Source organism: Aulonocara sp. 'chitande type north' Nkhata Bay, linkage group LG4 (assembly GCF_057382095.1).
Source record: "Aulonocara sp. 'chitande type north' Nkhata Bay isolate Kocher_YH1m ecotype deep benthic linkage group LG4, A_spYH_male_GT1.1, whole genome shotgun sequence".
NCBI lineage: Eukaryota > Metazoa > Chordata > Actinopteri > Cichliformes > Cichlidae > Aulonocara > Aulonocara sp. 'chitande type north' Nkhata Bay.
Genome location: NC_141347.1, coordinates 34477442 through 34498597, shown reverse-complemented (window position 1 = coordinate 34498597; position 21156 = coordinate 34477442). Strand labels below are relative to the sequence as shown.

General features: G+C 40.3%; 1 protein-coding gene across 3 annotated transcripts in view; it reads right to left on the bottom strand.

The window, feature by feature from the left end:
• shisa6a (shisa family member 6a) overlaps positions 1-13881 on the bottom strand; it is an 85563-nt gene extending 71682 nt beyond the window's left edge. For 2 of the 3 annotated variants that reach the window (XM_086290128.1, XM_086290130.1), the window contains exons 1-4: positions 13841-13881; positions 12461-13399; positions 6617-6774; positions 1-96 (exon numbers count right to left, since the gene is read on the bottom strand). In XM_086290128.1, the coding sequence (XP_086146254.1) occupies positions 1-96; positions 6617-6774; positions 12461-13029 (823 nt within the window). In that variant the 5' untranslated portion in view covers positions 13030-13399; positions 13841-13881. Of the gene's footprint in view, positions 97-6616; positions 6775-12460; positions 13745-13840 lie in introns of those variants that run through there. The other variant, XM_086290129.1, reaches the window with a different exon arrangement.
• Positions 13882-21156: the final 7275 nt, after the last annotated feature.

Here is a 21156-nt window from a genome sequence, read left to right as displayed (position 1 = left end):
CTTTCAAGTGGCCACGTCCAAGTGTGACAAACCCAGAGGAGATGAAGTTGTGCATGTCTTGGCCTCCGCTGCGCAGGTTCTCTTTTCCGTAATGTCCTGGTGAGACAAAGATTGTGGAAAATTAATATTTCAGCAACAAATTTGAGAGTTTAAAGGACGTGCTGTGTACTGTGCCTCAAGTTGAGACACAGGCTTCGTGATGCAGACTCAGATAAGCTGACATCATCTGTTTCACAACTCAAAAGGCAGTTGCATCATCATGTTAAGACTGACAACTGTTAAGTGAATCCTTCCCTGCTGTTACTGATCTCTTCATTTGTTCGATCCTCTACTGGTGAATATCTTAGTGTTCGGAGGACCTAAGGAAGATATTTCACATTCAGTTATTTTCCAAGTTTGTTGTCACTGTTGGAGCAGCAGAGCTGCTCGATATCCTGGATTCTCCAAAGATTATGAAAAGTTACATGAAAAGTAAAGTAAAAACATGGATTATTGTGCACTTCTTGGGCCAGCTGGCATTCAAAACATTCATATTGTGACAATGGTGACTTTTTAGTATTCATAGTTGCAAGTGTGCTGTGAAGTCTCATTCATTTTTCCTCTAATAACATTATGAGACTCACAAGTTGAAAACCTTGGCCAACAGAAATCCTGCAGATTACATCGATGCGAAAACGGAACCAAACAAATGGTAAAATATTTGAAATCTTTCGAATATTTGTACATGCACGTGAACTAAAAGACCGTACTTTAGTTTAAAATGTCATTTAATTTTGAGAGCCATCTGAAAATCTACAAAAAAAAGTCCCAAACAACTTTTGAATTCTGGTTCTGTTTTGTGAGCAGCAATGACAGTAACAATGTTACTCAAGATAATTAAAATGACTGAAGTCAGATAAATTGGACCAACGAATGCCGAAACACACTTTTCCTCTTCAGAGTCAGTCGCTCACTCCTTCACAGATCACTGCTCTCAAGACAGTTTGCTATTGGCTACCAGAGCAACATCGCCAAAGTTCAACTCACCTGAATTTACTTGACCCCCTCAGGTAAATCCACTGATTAAAAACGCTCTATTGGAAAGAATTTAACAGAAACATTTCACCATGTTAAATGCTGGTGTGGCTGCGCTTCTGAACTAAGGAGAGTCTGCAGTGAATTCCCAGCTGTTTCTGCCATTTTATAAAAGAGCAGCCGCAGATGACAAGAATACTAAACAGGGATAAAATGGCAAAACTGGCAAAACTGACTCTCAGGTGGGTTGATTAGCTTGTCAATATGCATTGCTTAAGGATGCCAGAAATGAAATCAGCAGATTTCAAGGTTTCATATTTCCTCTTTTCAGTGGCCCTTTGTTTTTTCTGAAGTAGCTGAAAGCCTTTGATAAAACTGCAGAGGTTTTGGAACCTTAGTAAGGACAGAACTGGGTTTTCATATAATTCAGACTAGATTAAAGTCTTTAAGACTTTTGGAGGCGTATGTGTAAGAATGACCAATGCTAAAGCTTAAACCCCGTTTGTGTTAAAAGATCTGTAATCGGTGATTTCCCCTCATCGGGATGAACACGGGTGTAACTGAGAGCCTGGTGTGAACACAAAGGAGCAACACAAGGTGTCTGCTAGCACCGTGGCAGTGTTGAGTGTTCCTGTCTCCCACAAAGCTGCCTAAAAGAAAATGAAAAACGGCAGCATTAATTAACAGATGAAAACGTTTTTAAAAAAAAAAAACATGCAAACTCGTAGAGGTGGTTCATCAAACAGCTTCTCCTCCTCCTCCTCTCTGCTCTCGGTTCGCACCTCTCTGCATTAACTAGCAAAGAGTTAAATGCCTATTTCTCCAAAGAGCCACTTCAAAGTCAATAACATCACTCAGACCTTTGGGCCAGGGGAAGCGGAGATCGAACAGCATTTCAAATTATCATAATGAGAAGAAACAAGTGGGAGCATTAGGCCTGGTCTTCATCACGCCTCGGCAACACAGCTCGTTTGTTTCCTTTTATCAAACCCAGAGGATGACTAAAGCCTGATTACTGACGCACTTTGACCACCACTGTTAGTTTGAGACCTTGAAAGAAATCAGGAAATATCCGAGGATGGGAGGCAGCATTTTTCACTCCTTTTAGTGCCTGATTTTTAATGTACACTCAAAGGAAAACACCTAAAACACTAAAACCATGAGCTGGAGACGCTCACCATGATATAAATTGCTCCTGCGAGGCAGCCTGAGCCTAAAGCCGCTTCGATTTATTATTTTATTTTATTTCTACTTGATGTGTTTGCAAACTTTGAGGAAAACACTGTATGACTCCCTCTATTTCCATGACTCCACTCATTGACAACAAACTCCAGCCTGAAATAGTTTGGCTTACTCTTATTTAGTTTTAAAGGGTTACTTACAGCAGCAGGATCCATATGAGTGTCACCAAAGCAAAATGGTTCCCACACATTTGTTATACTTGGAATACCAAATATAGTGGTATCTTCATTTTTTTTTTTTTACAATTGTTAATTATTCCTGAAACTGAGATGGAGTGTGTCAGGACCTAAAAGTGTGACATTTCACCTCCATGAAATATAGAGAAGCATAAAAGGGCATCGACATGTTGAGCTGCACTGCAGCTGCTGGGAAGTTTAAAAACATGTTGCTTTAAGGTGTGTTCTGGCTAAGGTTAACCTTGTTTCCTTTGGACATATGTTACTGCTACAGATAATGCACTAAATATACAATGTTTTAATATTTGTCTTCAGGCCAGCTTCTTGCTGTTATCATGTTCCAGTTTTGCTCCAAATAGTTCTAGGTCAAAATTCTAGGGACATTTCAGATTTTGTTACCACTGGACAGAAATAAACAGACTATTTCCCCCAGTTTGCTAAGCTAATCTAACTAGATGCTGGTTGCAGAGATTGATATCCTATATAAACAGATGAAAATGGTATCAGTCACCTGATTAAACAAATAAACAAAATCAAACTCTTTATTCAGAGCAGCGTTTGTCTTTTTCCTCAAAAACCATCTGCGTGCAGAAAATGTTTTCTCTTGCATTGTTCAAATCTGCTCACCAGGACAGCCGATTCATCTGGCATCTTGACCTGACACCGAGGTTTCTAGTTTGAAAAGGTGATTGTGCTCATTAGTCCTGCAGGAGGATGTACAATTACCCATATGAGCAAAAATCAAATGTCCCTCACCTACAGAAATCCTTCAGAGAGGAGGCAACAACAGACTGAAGATGGAAACATGGTGCAAGGTGTTGACAGTTTTGTCAGGTAGCAGTCCCATGCACCACCTTTGGAGCGCTGACAGTGAGCCAGGCCTTATTAGCCCATATCAGTGCTGGGCCACACTAATTCTCTTGTGGCTGAATGTGAACAAATCCCTCCAGCCAGGGTTAAAAATGCGGTGCAACGTTTTCTCGGGGGAGTGAAAGCTGTTAAAGCAGAGGATTAATGTCTTTTGTATTCACCACAGTGGGTTCCTTCCCATATACAGTTATATCTGAATGTCAAGTAAAATAACGGAGTACAAGTATAATACATATAATACAGACACAGTTTTTTGCTACTCTTCAAGCAAACTGATGCAATGACATCATCTTTTGAAAGTTTCAGCCCAAAGTTGTTTCCATCAAAACTAAGATGAACCCAGTTGCTGTAAGTGTCCTGAAAGGATGATTTCATTCTCCGTGTGGAAAGTGTGGAAGACATTTGTCGCCTATTTTCGCAGAAACATAGAAACTTTAGAGGACAAAATGAGAGTAGAGAACAAAACTTTAGGAAATTGAAGTGATAATGCTCACTCTGGGACAGTTCTGGAGGGGTACTATCCTCACCAGAAGACACACTCCATCACCATCATATCTTGGTAGGCTATAATACAGTTTCTCCTCCGGAACAGCAAGTGCGATTTGCTCATAACGCACTGCTGATGTTTCGAGTTCACATCCAGAACACAACTTGCTACACGTCATAAACCTCTTTTAATGAGTTTTCCCCCCTTTTTTCCAACTCTGTCCTTTTTTTTGGGGAGATATGACTTGGCTCTTGTAGGCTTATAATTCTTTGAAGGGCTATTTTTTTAATCACAACATATAAAGACAGTGATAAAAAAAGATTAAGAAGAGAGAATGAGCTTCATACTGTTAGAGCCCATCCGCTGAGTGTAGCTTCTTCTGAGTATATTTTATTCTCTTTCATGGTTGTATATCAGTGTTTCACAGAAGTCTATTCAAATCTGTCTTCATTCTCTCTGCCCATTAACTCTGATTTGTTGCAGCGATCCAGAGGATGGTTTCAGGCTGCCAAAAGAATACTGCACCTGTGGGATCATCGACATCTTTCTTTCTTTTTCTGCTTAAATAGCTGGCTTAAATAGTAAACACCATGAGGTCAAGGAAAGGATGAAGCAGGAATTCAAGTTCATCTACTGTTTGAAACAGACGAGCAGTGAAGAAACATGAAATGTAAATTGCTCCAATAGAGTCCAAGGATAAAAATATAGAACTAAAACATAAACATGTCCTCTTTAGCTCAGACCTCTTCTACTACTTTAAAATTACTGCAGTGTTTTGTTGTCGCCCTCATAAAAACTTAAATTTCCTCAGTTTCTCGATATAATGAAAACCAAACGCAGTCTTATGAGACGTGTGTGTTTTGTGCATAAACTGATCTGTCTTTGTAATGTTCTGTAAAGCTAACAATAATTATGATAATGAAAATAAAGCCGCATGCTGCCAAGCAGCAACAAACTCTCCCCATTCTTCTGGTGTAAATGAGTGGGCTCACAAATCCACATACTTAACAGTAGTAGTAATAATATGTTGCAATACATCGTGTAAATGCTCGCACTAACACTGTAATACTTAAACGAGATAGTTTTCCTCATTTTAAATTCCCATCACTGTCCAAAATTTCAGCCATCTCAGCCTAAACATCCGTCATCCTCCTTAAGGTCACCATTCACCCGTTCACTGGGAGGTCTTCTGTTCACACAGCAAACAATAGCCGGGTAATAAAACACGGGTTTCATAATTTACCAACATCTTTTCTGTGGGTGTTACCATATACTGAAGAAAGTTATGTGTCACTTTGTGAATCACACACAGACTAGTCCTTACACAGTGTTTGTACTCACACAAACAGACACTGAAGCTTATTCTAAAAGCTGCTTCAATGTTTTATCAAAGCGGATGAGCTTTTAAACTTACCCCTAGTGCATTTCTGCTACTTTGGCGTCACTTCTGCCTGTTTCAGGTTAAGGGTTGGTAAATAATAAATGGCCTGTATTTGTGTAGCGCTTTTCTAGTCCCTAAGGACCCCAAAGCGCTTTACACAACCAGTCATCCACCCATTCACACATTGGTGATGGCAGCTACATTGTAGCCACAGCCACCCTGGGGCGCACTGACAGAGGCGAGGCTGCTGGACACTGGCGCCACCGGGCCCTCTGACCACCACCAGTAGGCAACGGGTGAAGTGTTTCGCCCAAGGACACAACGACTGAGACTGTCCAAGCTGGGGCTCGAACCGGCAACCTTCCGATTACAAGGCAAACTCCCAACTGTTGAGCCACGATCGCCAGGGTTAAACCTAGAATTGGTTTATGGTTTAGGTAATAGTCTCAGGTTTGGTTGTGATGTTTAAAGAATGCATTAATGCCAATAAAGATTGTCAAACAGACATGCATGTGTGTATGTGTGCCTCTCCCGCAGGCTTCCTGGCTTTGACAACTTTTTGAACCAGTGCTGCAGCTTATACGCCAAATTACTACTGCATCAGAAAGTGATTGTATTAGCTCAACCCTGACAAATAAAATGCAGTTTATTACTTTAAAGATACACTCACTAATTCAGTTATAAGTTCCAGTAGCAAAGGCAATATCTCAGAAAACATCCCCCTGGGTCTCGGCTGTTGTTTTGAGAGTTTATGAAGTTCACCTTTGAATCCCAAAGCAGAGCAAAATGGCAACAAATTATAGGAAAATTATGGAAAAGAATGTACACTGTATTATTTTCGACCATCTGAGTTGGTGATTATGTGAGACGTGATTTACTTTTCTTTCTTGTTTGCTTTTCTTTGGTAAAACACAAACTTGGTGAAGGCAGAATGACACCAGAGTAAAACATAACACTACGGAATCTGGGACACCATACTAGGGCACTTAGCAAACAAGCTAATCCCTGGAGCAGGGATCTGGAGACCAACCAGATAAAAGTAGCAGAAACAGCGTTACACCAGAATTATCTCTGGACAAAAAGCTGGCGTAATCCCGCAGAACATTATAGTTTACGACTCAATTTTTAGCCAATGCTGAGTAGGCTTATGCAACCTTAGCATGAGGAAGAGGAGAACTCAGACAGAGGATTGTGCTTCATTTATGCACCTCCGTGAGTGCTGGCTCTACAGAGCAACTCAAGAAAAAGGATCTGTTTCACTGGACGCCAATCACAGGACGCTGTGGCAGATTAACCAGAGCAAAGGAGGTCTCTGTTTACGCCTGCACGTCACAACATCGTAAAGCTGGATTTGTAAATGGACGTACGGTGAGAGCTACACATGAAGCCAGTTATTTGGCCTTCACACACACACACACACTCTATTTTACAGTCAGTGTCACCTACCGTGGTTTGCTGCCTTAGCGTGAACAGGTGTGTAATGATTCTTCAAGGTTCTGACCGGTGTCTCATCTTTGGGGGACCCGTCAAGCGCTGCGATGTTTTCGTGCTCATACTGAGATATGGGAACCGGTCCTTGTTGTCTCAAAATGTCAGCCAGGGCTCTGAAAGGAAACCGCAGTGATGTTAAAAACATGAACTGATATGTTCTCGTTTCCAACTGCCAACATTTTCTTTTCTTAGCTCTTCTTAATTTGTTTAGCTGCAGCTTCAATTTGAGCCACAGAGGTTTGGGGCAAGGCGAAAAGGAAATCCTAATTACATCCACAATCACGAGGGAGTCAGGTGGTCAATAAAGCAATGCACACGATACAGAGTGTTATTTGTACCGGACTCAAGCTCGAGGCCTGTTTGCAAAGCGATAAATCCGTGTCTTTTCTTTGCAGCCGCAAAATAAAAGTGATATTTCACTAATTCTGCTTCCAACTTTTGGAGGCTCAGTGTCTGTCTCTGACACGGAGTGCCAGCAGTGCGCTTTCTTCGAAGAAATGAAAGGGCAGTTTAACTGTGTCAATGTCAACCTAAAGGAACCACATAGTCCACTTTTCCATAACTCTGTGACTTTGGGAGATATACTGTATATTAATAGCATTTCCCTTCCAGGATGAGCACACTTTAGCTGTTTCGTTTTCACAGACAGAGGCGACCTGATTTTGCATTGTCCCAGTTGATACCTCATTGCGTGCAGCAGGAGCACATCCTGTATAGTTTGCAGGAACTGACCCAACTTTAATCAGGTATAAAACTGCAAAATGTGAAGGAAGCAAGTTTCACACAGCTTCTTCAAAACTGTAGGAGCAGCTGTTATAAATGTGATTACTGTTTATATGGAATATATTCTATCTATCTATGTTATTTACAAAGAAGAAGACTCAATATGTAAAAAAGTACTTGGTAAAAATAAAGTCCTAAAAGTAAGTTACAAGTTTAGATAAACTTTGTGCCATGATTACATGAGCTCGGCTATATACAATATTCATAAAAGCTCATGTAAAGAAGAATCTTTGAGGATACAATAAGAAAAAAATTTGGAGCAAGAATAATCAGTCAAAGATGCATAATCCAATCTGATCATATTTTACAGTCAGAACATTAGAGATTTTAAAATGAAGGCAGCCTCAAAATGAACTGAGAAAAATAATTACTGTGGTAAACCAAGTTTTACAATAGTAATTACAAAGGGCCAAGAATCGATCCTTGGGGAACACCGCAATTAAACTCACCTACTGTTGTTAGAGATCTAATAGCAACACTGTGTATGTAACAACTTTAATATAAAGGATAGGTATAATATTGCATATGTTTTCTTGTTGAACTGAAATGAAAGCAAAAATCCTCCAATTTCAGTGATTTACGTGAACGTGAGTGAGTCAAACTGTGTTTTGAATCTCATGCTGATGCCACTACTAAAAAAGTTCAACAAAGACTGTTCTTTTTAAGGAAAATGAGATCTTTTAACGTCTCATGTGAGATGTTGTCCTTGTTTTATAGAAGTTTTATCGAATCTGTGATGTCTTTTTGTATCGCTGCCTGGTTTGGTAACCTGACGGTGAAGAATAAGAATCGGTTGGGACTTCTGGTAAAAACTGCTAGCAAAATTTCAGGGCGCTGGCAAGATGGACTTTTGGCCATTTACAATAGAAATGTGCTTAGAAAGGCTCATTCTATTATTAATTGTGTGAACCATCCACTTCACAGTGAGTTTGAGTTGTTGCCTTCCGGCCGCCGTTTTAGAGTACCTCCGAGGAGGACTAAAAGACTCCAGGTCTCTTTTATCCCTACTGCGTCTTGTCTCCTTAATGGCAAATAATTGTCCTTGAATTTTCTATCATTATTATTGTTATTATTGTTTTATAGTATTGTTCTGTTTGTTCTTATCCTCCTGCTGCTAAACTAATTTCCCCTTGTGGGACAATAAAGAAATTGAATTGAATTGAATTGAATTGAATTGTTGTAAGACGCCTTTCATTTGTCTTTGAACATCTACAAAGTTACAGGTGAGCTGTGCAGGGTTAGATTTGAATAAGAATTATGGAAACTTGGAGCTTTTACATTTCAAATGAAGTCTCGTCCTTATTGATGTTATACGTTTTCTGATAAAACTGTCATATAAAGGGTTTGAACATTAACCAGACTCCGCTCCCAAACCCTAGATGTGGTCTCCCGTGTCCTGGTGGATGTGAAGAGGTAAGTCAAACCAACCGCCCTGCACCGCGCTGCCCCAAACGCTCACAAGCACCAAATGTGTAACTAGCATAAATTGCATCTTGTTTTTTTTTTCCGAGAAAAGCGATCAATAAAACTTTAGCTCTCACTCACATTTCTTGCGTTTCGGTGAAGGTCACAGACCAAACAGCAAAGGTCTGCCAACAGCTCAATATTCTGCTCACATTCCTCCCTCAGTCACAGAGGTAGGAGTCTAAATCACTTTGGAGAAGCACCGGAAATTAAGAGAGACGCTCACACTTTTCAGGAGCAGGCCCTTGCCAAATATAAAGCTGATCCCATGTTCCACTACTTCTTTGTGGTCACGGCTGTCAGCATGAATGTCTGCTGGCAGCCTCTGAGGTCTATTCCAGCAGACATCATTACAACAGCTCTATGTGCCAAATGGCTGGTGAAAATAAATAAATCATAAAAAGAGGGAAAATGCTACTGAGCACCCAGCAGGCCGTGCCTCCTCGTTTAATTGTCCTCTCTCTAAACTCTCGACACCAGCCCTCATATTGAAGTGGTGACATTAAGCAGATCCACTTGAAAGTACACCCCATGGCTAGGATGGAAAAGCAGTACGAAGGCATAAATCTAAATGTTGCTTCACTTTTCAGAGTACAGACTAAAAAAAAATCTGCATCATGATATTTGTTGTTATTTTTGTGTCCATTACAAACACAACACTGTATTATAAAGTCCATATGGATATTAAAAGCTTGCTGTGCCAGCTTTTGAAAGGAGAAAGCCAACACTCTAGCTTAAATTGAATCTATAATTGATTTGCGGAAAAGGTTTCTTTGTGTTGTTTGTCAGAGCTTGAATTTGGACATTTTCTATCAAGAACTTGTTACTGTGTTTCTCTAAGAAAGACAGCTGAGTAATCTCCCTCGACATTTTCAAATCAGCAGGCAACAAAGCTTCATGACCCGAGCATAACAATGCGCAATTATCATTAAGTCAACTTCTGGGCTCTGGAGAGAAACAAGACATCCTCTACTGCTCTGTCCAGAGTCAACTATGGATAATACGAGGTGACTCCAGAGACTATTGAACACCAGCAGTGACTAACTGACTATAATTTTTCTTTAATTGTGGGTGGAAAATGCAATTTTAGTCAAACCTACGACTAATTAAACACTATCCTTAATTATCCTTTTAATACCTGCTTCAGTGACGACGGAATATCCATCAGACATGGAAGCAATCAGCTACGTGGAAAATGTCTATCAAACAGTAAAACAGACAGTGGTTTTCCATTTTACTTTTTCTGCAGGAATGCTGACGGAGATGCATCTAAAAAGATTTTTTTAATCTCAAGGTGGAAACCAAAATTCAAAACACAAGAAATTCTATCTAACCACACACCACACGAACAATAAAAGAACCCCTACTGTAGAAATTTACTCTATAACAGCATGAGCTGATATACTACGATACCATAAAAGTCATTCCTGTGGACGAAAGCAACCTATAAAGACTTCTGTAACATTATGGCATCACAGTTACAGTCACCACACTCTGCTAAATCTTCAGAACAGTCCATCATCAGATCCTCTGTTACCTAAAATGTTTCAGCCATGAGCAAAGTAGGCCACATGGTCTTTTGCTGGTATCTGAGGAACTGAACACCAAGTTTATTTCTTTTATCTTTAATGTCAGCACAATGCATGTCAAAACTGTGAAGCCAAATAACAAGGACATAACTATTAGATCCTTTGGTGTTTTTCCATGATGACTTTTGTGCTACCATTTGGCATAAAGTTGCTTCTAAAATGTTTCCTATCATCATTATTATTATTATCACATTATAGTTCATTGTAAAATAATAGTTCAGAAAGGCAGGATAGGCATAATTTTTTCCATTCGAAGTATCATTCAGTCTGTGTCAGGTGACATGCGATCTGTGTGCTGCCATTTCACAGACCTCTTCCAGAAAGATGGGGTGGCCACAGTGGCTCACTTCCATTTAAAGCTACAGACAGTGAAAGAGCCATATTTGAAACCACAGCTGCACACATTTGGTAGCAAACATGAACAACTAGTGTGGCATTTTGAGCTATCGTGCCAAAGAGGATGATTAAAATGTAGATTTACTTTATCTGTAATCCCTTTGTTATTAAAGATAAGAAAGATAACAAAGTTTTCAGTCGCTTTAGGGTTCTATGGATGGATGGATAGACAGACAGTGACAACACTTGAAGTGAGAAATAAGCTCCCAATGATCTTGCATCTGGCCTTTGATTTGCATAAAGTACCAAAGTTCTCAGTTTTATTCAAATAAGGAGTAGGGTCCTGCACGTTTTATCACTTAGAATGCAATGCAAAGCCTCCAGACTGCACTGCATGGAAAATAAATGAGAAATTTGGAAATGATATATCCTGCTGAAATGAACCACAGTCTGAATTTTTCCACAGTTATCTGGCTATTTCTGGGCTGCAGACAATACAGTCCTGAAAGATCAGTTATTCTTTGTAATTTATTAAGAGTCTAGCTGCAATACTCCAAGCTTTCAAATTGACAGTCATAAATTTTTCAAATTATAAGAAACTGCAAGATTTTACACCCAGGTTAAAGCTTTCTATACAACAGCACACCATTTGCAGTGTTTAGCACAGCAGACTTTCAAATGCACAACGGTGCCCATAATTTGGTCAGCGGAATTATTTTTAGGCAACAAAAAATGCCTTGAAGCTGAAAAAATAGACGAAGAGGTCTGATTCAGGACATAAGGATGGAAACAGAAGTCATTTGCATGGAAAATATCTTATAATTGACTTTCTGATGATGATGATCATGATGTGTGTGTGTGTGTGTGGGGGGCAAACATTGCCTTTGGCCTGTTCCACACATCATACAGCAATTTGTTCAGCTTGTGACTGAAATGGCTACAGGATGTGGTTTTATGTGGCTTTAATATTCACTGAGCAATTCAGTGACCACTACTGGTGCCTCGAGGACTTAAAAAAAAGTCATTGCAAAAGAGACCACTCCCATCACGATGAACGTGATCACTTATAATGGTTTTCAGTGGCATTTGCTTTATTCCCTGGAGGTTTGACGGACATAAAATACCACCACCCGCCTTCAAGGATTGCCAGAGAATGGGATGTGTGCCCTGTAAAGGTATCTATGATTTTTTTTAAAGCAAATCTCTGGGAAAAAGAGTAATGGTAATGTTAAAAGGTCATGGGGTAGACTGAACCCATGATACTGAAGGTGTAAGTTATGTGCGTTACTATAGATTAGTTGATTCCCCATGAGAGCAACTATATAGATTGGGTTTTAAATCTATTGGAAGGAATTGACAGCAAAAAATCTGATTGTGAGCTGAAGTCTGTGTCAATCTGCAAAAAAGGCTTCCCCATCTGATCATTTGATAAACTGTAGTTTTAAGAATTAGTCTTAATTACTCTGACACATGAAAACAGGTTCAGATTTATATGAGTAAACGGCACTGACAGAGTCCAGACAGGAACACAAGTGTAAAACTGAAATTACATAAAGGACATCTTTTAAAATTTATAATTTCCCAGATTGGATTGTGACAACATTAAAAAAAGAAAAAAAGATCTCACCTGTGCACGTTCATTTCCTGAGGGGGCTTCGTGGCTTTATCGTAGGCAACTTTTGCAGAAATCCCAATGGCAATGATGAGCGCAATGACCCCGCAGGTGATGTACACTGTGGTGTTGGTCTGGTCCAGCGCGGGGTCGTACGTGTCACCTGTTGGCGCCGGTGACGGGGGCTGGGTTTTGATCCAGTCCGGGGTGATGTAGTTGTTGCAGCTGTTCTGCTCCAGCCGCTTACCCCGGTCCGCGCAGCAGAAGCGCAGAAAGCAGCTGCCGCAGCAGAAGCGGTGATCGGTATTGTTGCAGGCGAACGCGTTGTCGAACTGACCGCTCACGTCGTAGTAGCCCTTACAGGTGTCGTGCTGGAACGCGACGAGCGGCGGAGCCTGGACCTGGGTGATCTTCCCCGGGACGGCGGCGGCTCCGGGGACCGCGGTGGTGCTGCCGTTGACCTCCTTCACCTTTGGGATCCTCCTCAGCGGGGTTTTGTTCTTTTTGTTGGTGGTGGCGGCGCACAGGACATTCAGAGGGTCTAAGTAAACCAAAAGAAGCAGAAGGTGCTTTATCCCCATCATTTGATGACGCGCTGGTGTTTGTTTGCTGGCCCCCACTCTCTTCTCTTTCTTCACTGAATATCACTCTTCCACTTCTTACCGGGTGGAGCTTCTTGCGGGTTTCTTCACCGCGGGTACTCCTGTCTGCGCCGAGCTCTTGATCACGGACTTTAACTGGCAGATTTTGCACTCATCGGACACGCAATGCATCTTCACACGTCGTGGTCATCCAATAAAGAGCGTGTTTTTCTTCTAAAGTTGGGTCTGACCAAAGGTCTGGATTTATATCTGGACACAGATACCCGATAAATACACAGAGTCCTTCAGGGGAATCTGTCTTTGCTTTGCCACGAGCTGTTGGTCTCGAGTATGATCGGGGCTCTTAGTTACACTGTGGAGAAGAGAGGGGTTATCCATGAGAAACTTTGTCAATACAGACAGAGATAAAGCTGCGACAACCGGACCGTCTTTAAACACGCGAACACTTTCAGCACCGTGGACAGCGCCCAAGTTTCCCTTTGGTTTGCTGGAGCGCTTCAGCACCCGGAAAGTAAAAAAAAAAAACACCGACCCGTTTCTATATTCATATAATTCAAAACACCAATATCAGCTACTTTGGTTTAAAAAAGAACCAATTCTTAATGTTGACTTGCACGGAGATCCCAAATATGCCGCTGCGTTGCGTTGTGTCGCCTCATCTGTTTCCATTTTATGCGCAAACTTTATTTCTTCCGACTTCCTGACCTGTAAAGTAACTTCTACTCGTTTCTAAAGAGAGATAAATGGCAAATGGTCTGATTTAAAGAGAGAGAAGAAGAACATGAGGACTTACCAGGTTAACATTGGCCGGTAACAGGGTTGTCTCAGCCACTGCCACTGAATCAAAGAGCCTCGGCAAGACAAGAGGCAAGACCTCTCTCTCCTCTCCGGCCCGCCTCCTTCCATCGCTCTCTCTCTCTCTCTCTCTCTCTCTCTCTCGCTCTCTCGCTCTCTGTCTTCCCCACCCACGTCACCGATACAGGTACTTCACTTAATTATCAATCATCTCTGCTCCCCTCTCCTTTGGTCATATGCCTGCAGGCTGCACTCGATAAGTCGCGAGGTGGAAAAAACACAAAGATAACAGTGTATTAGAAGTTGTCTGCAGAGGCGAGGCGCTGCTGTTGGTGTATATTCACGCATCAGTGCGCACACAAGCTGTGCGTGCGTGCGTGCGTGCGTGTGTGTGTGTGTGTGCGTGTGCGTGTCTATGCAAACATGCCCCAGCTGGTTTACTTTAGAATTATAAATCAAAGCCCATCCAAGTGGAGGGGAAGGTGAGACGGATTTGGGCGCTGCAGAAATATCTTGAAGCGGGGAGGAAGTTTTAATTTGACGTTCAGAGTAAAAGCTGAATTTAGGGAAAGGGCTACTTTAAGAAAGGTTAATATTAAGCACATACATATGAGAGTATTTCAGAAATCCTGCTTTTTGCAATCTGATTACTCATCCCTTCACTTTAATGCCAACATCTGACTGACATATTTGAATATTCTGTACACTGATGGGAAACAAATGACTTTAAGATGACATTTTCTCAGTTCACCGCAGCTCCCAGAAAATATTTTCTACAAATGCTGACTTGATTTTCAGGATATGCTTCACAGATCTGACAATTTAAAAGTCAAACTTGAGAATGTTTTACTAAATATGGCTTTTGGGAATCATGACTTCGGGCTGCTATTTAATTTCAGTATTAAAGATTTTCCTAAAATCATTTTCCCATTGAAGTCATTTACTTTATTTCAAATTTCTGGCGAAATCAATGTTAAGTGATTTTTTGTGTATTTGTCTTGATGACTCTAAGCTCACTGTTTTCTACACTACTATCAAAAAAATGTAACTTTTCACTTACTGGTAATTTCACGTTTACATCATATGATACTTGGTAACCACTTATTGTTAGGGAACGATTATGTTCTAGGTCATAACACCTGATCGTGTGCTGCTTTCTGTGTTTCCAGAGTGCCAATTTTGTCCCCTTATAAAGGTGATGACACCTGAATCCTGTCACAGCCAGGATGGCCAGTGTGTTGTGGAGTGGACCCAAAAGCAGACACAGGAAAGAAAACAAAGTATAACAAAAAGCGCGCCGTTTATTTAGGCTGATGGTAAAAACAAAAACAAAGGCAAAGACGAACTGAGGAAAAGACTAAATGATAACCTAAACTGAGAACAGCTAGAATGAGACAAGAAAAGTATGACATTAACATGAACCTGAAAAGAAGCATGACAAATGGAGACTTGTGGATAGGGATGGGTACTGATATCCGGTGCCATTATGGCAAAGTCTGGCTGTACTTCACAGCAAAAGATGCAAACTCAGCAGCCTGCAACAAGTGCTTTAAGCTGATACTGTGATACTGTCAAAGGAGGTAACACCTCGAATCCGATGAAACACCTGGCAACGCATAGCGTTTTTTTTTAAAAGCCGAAAAATGCGCCGTATTTGATAGCTTGCTGCGAGACCTCACATCGAGCACATCTACTGCGGGTGTGGTGCCTGTTATCGGACCCGGAGTTAGCAACATCCCCCAAAAACCCGAAGAGGAGAGTCCTGGCCCCTAGCCCTGCCAGTGTAGCAGAAATGATGAGGATGATGATGCAGCAGCCGTTCTTCTCTGCGTGAGTAGCTTAATGTTGTTCGTGTGTAATTTACGTTGAGTAGGCTAACCACGTTATTACATTAATGCATGTAAGGTGAACTAGCAAACACCGTGGTAGTTACATGCGGCTGTCTTCTTGTTTGATGGCAGATACTCCCTTCACCCTGGCCAAAAAGGCTAAAACGACCAAAGAAAAAGTGGAAAACAGCTAAACATGAGAGGATTTTGGACAAAAGTTGTGTTTTTTCCATTGATTAAGCACTGCTTCCAGCCAAGAGTGATGCCATAAATCCCCTATAGCTGCAGAAAAGGCTAACATTGTTATCTTTTTACAAAAAACCAGCTGAACAGGAGAGGTTTTTGGACCAATTTTGTGTTCTCCATTCTTTAAGCACCAGTTCGAGCACCGTTTAAGCACCGGCAGCGTTTCAAAAGTACCGGTTTGGTACTGGTATCGGATAAAACCTAAACGATACCCATCCCTACTTGTGGAAACACAAATAATCCATAGACATGAGGCGAGATAAGCAGATAACCTGACAATGAACAGAGGGAGACAGAGGACTTAAATATACAGAAGGGTAATGAGGGAAGTGGAAACATCTGGGGAAACACAGCTGACACAAATCAACATGACGCATCAACAACAGAAGCAAAACTAAACACACTGAACATGGAACACAAGATTCTTCAAAATAAAACAGGAAACGGGACATAGACAACAAGAGCTTGACAACATGTAACACAGGAGACACACGACAGACTGGGGAGACACAGAACACAAGGAGAGACACATGAGAACAGATAAAGACTCAAAACTAAAATGACCTTGATGACAGCATGGACTAGACTAAACCTTAAGAAAAAAAAAAAAGGTCATTTTTGCTTAAAATGGTCACTAAACCTTCTGATGCTGGCCTATAAAGCTCTGAATGGTTTAGGACCAAAATACATCAGTGACCTCCTGACCCAGTATGAACCTTCCAGATCCCTCAGGTCATCTGGATCCGGTCTTTTATCAGTTCCCAGAGTCAGAACCAGACACGGAGAAGCTGCATTCAGCTTTTATGCTCCTTATATCAGAATCAGAATCAGAATCAGAATACTTTATTGATCCCTGGGGGAAATTATTTTATTATTATTATATTATTATTTTTATATCTGGAACAAACTCCCAGAAAGCCTCAGATCAGCTGAAACACTCAGTTTATTTAAATCCAGGTTGAAGACTCACCTATTCTCAGCTGCATTTGAATAAAGCACCAAATCCACACTTTTAAGCTTAAATTTCAAAACTTACACTAACTACTGATTTTATCTACTGTTCTGATTTTATCTGTTTTGATTTTATATACTGTTTTGTTTGTTTGTTAAGTGGGTTTAGAGCTCTGGGTAGCTCCCCTTTCGATAAGGGTTCAGATCGCGCGAACAGGTGTGGGATTAGAGCTCTGGGTAGCTCCCCAGCTGGGTCTAGACTGGGTCTAGACTGGGTCTAGAGAGTATTTTAAATTCAGGGAATTTAAAATAGAAAGTAGCTCGTCCACAGAAGGACTGGTAGCTCCCCTTACGATAAGGGTTCAGATCGCGCGAACAGGTGTGAAATGTGTGTGTTTAGTTAGTTTGTTTGTTTGCTTGTTTTAATCAATTTTAAATCATGCTTTTTATTTGTTTTTGTTTCTAATGTCTCTGTAAAGCACTTTGAATCACCTTGTTGTTGAATTGTGCTATACAAATAAATTTGCCTTGCCTTGCCTAAACCAAAAGTATCAGTGAAAGTCACATTGAGCTGGACCATGCAGTGTCTCAGTAAGACCCACACTGCATCTGATTTCATCTAGTTTCAAAACACCAACATCGCCTCAGTTTCACAATGAGCATACGGCTACTGTCACAGTGTTTGTGTCCATCTTCTTTATGTAGTCAGTGAATTGTACATATACTACATCTCCCGATAGCAGGGTTTTATTACAAACATATTGCAAACTTTTTTAATGAACAGATCACTCAAAACGAGAAATATCAGGAGTGGGACATAGTTAATAGAATTATTTTTTTTTAAAACTCAGCCTTTCCCATTTTCTCAAAGGTTTAATCGTTTTAAAATATGTGCTTTATTCTGGCCAAATCTGACAGAGCAGATGGTGAGCATTACCACATTAAAACATCCAGACAGGTAATTTGACAGCAAAAGGAAACCGTATCAAATTGACTTTCAAATACTTTGCTGTCATTGCATGAAGTCTGCTGTCCTCATTCACTCAGTTATTATCCGGCATGTCAAAGCTCATCCATCTGGTGTGCAGACTAAAACTACTGCCAAGATTTATTTGTTTTAGCCAGCTCTAGTGCCATTTGATCAAGGTGAATGCTGTTTGACCAAGGTCTGCTGTTATTACTTTTACAGCAATTCTATTTTTCACATAGCAAGGTGATGATATTTATGGGGTCCTCTGCAACATTTAATGCACTTAAGTTATAAAACTGATATCACTGGTGCATTCTTGTAGTATTATTAATGTTAAAGCCACAACAAACAGTTGTTAACATTTATTTTATGTGTGAGTGAATTACTTTCAGCCATAGTTGAATTATTACATGTGAATCTTATGGTGACAGATTTAATTTTAAGGGTAGGGAGATTAGATTTGACATTTTAGGACAAATAATGATTTTTTTGTGGGTTTTTGTTGTTTTTAAATGTAAAACAGTTTTTGTTTTCATGAACTGCACCATCTCATAACATTAGAATATTGTGACAAGCAATACTTTTTGTGTATCCTATATTCAGTACACACCATTTCATGCTTTTTTGGTTTAATTTTGATGATTAGAAAGTACACCCTTTTGTCACTTCTAAAGTTTTATATATCAGGACTTCAAGAATCATCTGGTCCTTCGCAGATCTTAGGATTAGGTGTGATATATTACACTGTGTGATTATTTATCTTTAAAAAAACAAAAAACAAACATGAGCAACATTCAAAAGCAGAATGTAAAAACACTAAGCAGACCTATACGGCTTCTGTGAGAACAAAGAGGGTAAGAAGCAGCCAGGTGATTATGGGCAAGTGTGAAGTTTGGGCAGTTTGCTAGTCGGAAGCATTTAGGTGTGTTTTAACACCGTGCCAAAGAGGAAATACATCAGCAATAATAGAGAAGGAATTGTTGCTGCCCATCAATCCGGGAAAGGTATTAAGGCAATTTTCAAACAACTTCACTCTACAGTCAGAAAGATTGAAAATTCAAGACAGTTGTTTATCTTTCCAGGAGTGGACATCCCAGCAAATTCACCCCAAGGCCAGACTCTGCATTCCTTAAAGTAATTGCAAAATAAAAACCAAAATAAATAAACTACATGTCATACACTACATGTCTCAGCTGACATGTTAAATGTTAAAGTTCATCACAATTAGGAAAAGAGTGAACCAGTATAGTTTGTTTGGAAGGGAACCAAAAGATTTCTTTAACAATGCAGATGTTTGGTCATGATGAATATCAGCACAAACACCTCCTACCAACTGTGAGCATAGTGGTGGAGGCGTGCTGACTTGGACGTGGGCACCTTACAATCACTGAGTCGTCCATGAGCTCCACTGTATAACAAAGTGATCTTTGCATCATATAACATGACAGCAAGCACATTGCCAAATCTGCAAAAGAAGGGCTGAAAAAGAAAGGAATCAAAGTGTTTCAAAGTCCCAACCAGAGTCCAGGCTTCAGCCTGACGGGCATTAAAAGAGCTGCGTGTAAACAAATACCTGCAAACCTCAATGAATTGAAGCAACACTAAAGAAGAATGGAGATTACATCAAGTTATTGCTTTGGAGAGTCGTACTACAAGTTACCCAATCAGAGCATCTTCTTAGTTCTCCCAGACACTGCTTCTGAAATTTTATCATGAGCTGTGAGTTTGTTATTTTGAGTTATTTCCCCAGTCAGCAGTATCCCTTAGTGTCAAGTTGCTGTATGAGTATTTTGACTTAGTGTTTTGTCACTGCTTGTTTTACTTTGTGTCTCTTGTGTCTTGTCTCAAGTTTTATCTTCTGTCTGTCATTTTCCCTGATTGTCTCGTTTTCCCAGATGTGGTTGCTTACCCGATTATCCGGTGTGTGTGTATAAATAGTGCTGTTTTCCCTTTGTCAGGATGTCTGTTATCCTGCTGAGGTGTTTTCCTTCTAAGTTATTTTGGATTTTGTGCTTCATGATATGGACTTTGTTTTAGACTCTGTCCATTAGCCTAAATAAATAAATCATTCATTCTGCTTCCTGTTTCAAGCACTTGGGTTCTGGTCCTAAAAAGCCTAGTTTTTGTTTACTCAATAAAGCTCAGGTTGTATTTACTCAATTTAAAGACCCAGTAGATCATTTTATTATGTCTTTTACCTTTTTATTGTACCATGGCTGTATCTCACAAATCCCATATCCCATGATCATTCAAAAATAATATTTCTGACCTTCTGAACATCTTCCATTACCATGAAGCCTTCGGCTTGTCTACAGTTTTGCATTCGACATTTCTCACCTTATTTTTGACAGTAGAGTCTCTGTGGGGTTCAGGTCAGTTGAATTATCAGGCAACATTAGCACAGTATGATCAGCAAACAATCTGGTGGTAGTTTTGGCACTGTGGAAAAAGAACTCAGTGTCTTCAGATGGTCCTATGAAGTGCTCTAAAGCTTCCTGGTAGATGTGGCATTGGCTTTGCACTGTGGACGCAATTGTTCAACCACCACCAACACCAGAAGATGACGTGACATCCCAAATCATCACAGACTGCTGAAACGTTAAACACTAAACTCTTCCTTCAGACACTGAGCAGCTGTTCAGTTCTGTTTCTTCTTAGTTCAATTAAGGTGGTTCTGTTGTTGTCTCTGGTTCATGACTGCCACTTCTTTCTGAAAATGGATGGATGCTGTTGCTCTTGATGCTCTGATACCGCCTCAGTCCTCTCTTTGTGAAGCTGTCCGCACTCTTGAATCGACTTTGCTTAACAGTCCTGTCAAAGTTGCTGATTTCCTATATGCTGGTGTGCTTTTTCATGCTTGTGCACCACATTTTTCCCCTTCTCGTCAATTTTTTCATTAATATGCTTCGGTACAGCACACTGTGAACAGCCAGACTTTTCAGCAATGACCTGTGGCTTAGCCTCCTTGTGGTGTCGATCATCTTCATCCAGACAGCTGTCAGGTGAGCTGACAACCCCATGGTTATGTTTGTGTGTACTGACACAGACTAAGAGGTACTGATGCCGTCTGAACAGTAACTTACTCAAACAAGATATATCATCTGATTGTCATAATCTATAAGCCATAATTATAACAATTATTATTTTTTAAAGTCTTGAAATATTTGACTTTATATATAATGAATATTGTTTAAAAATTAAGATATAAAAATCACAACACAAAATATTTGAGCTGTAATTGTATGTAAAATTTGGAGGTAGCTGACTTGTGAAGAAGTGAAGAAGCACCTGAAACCTGCATTCTCTCTGCTGGCCAGC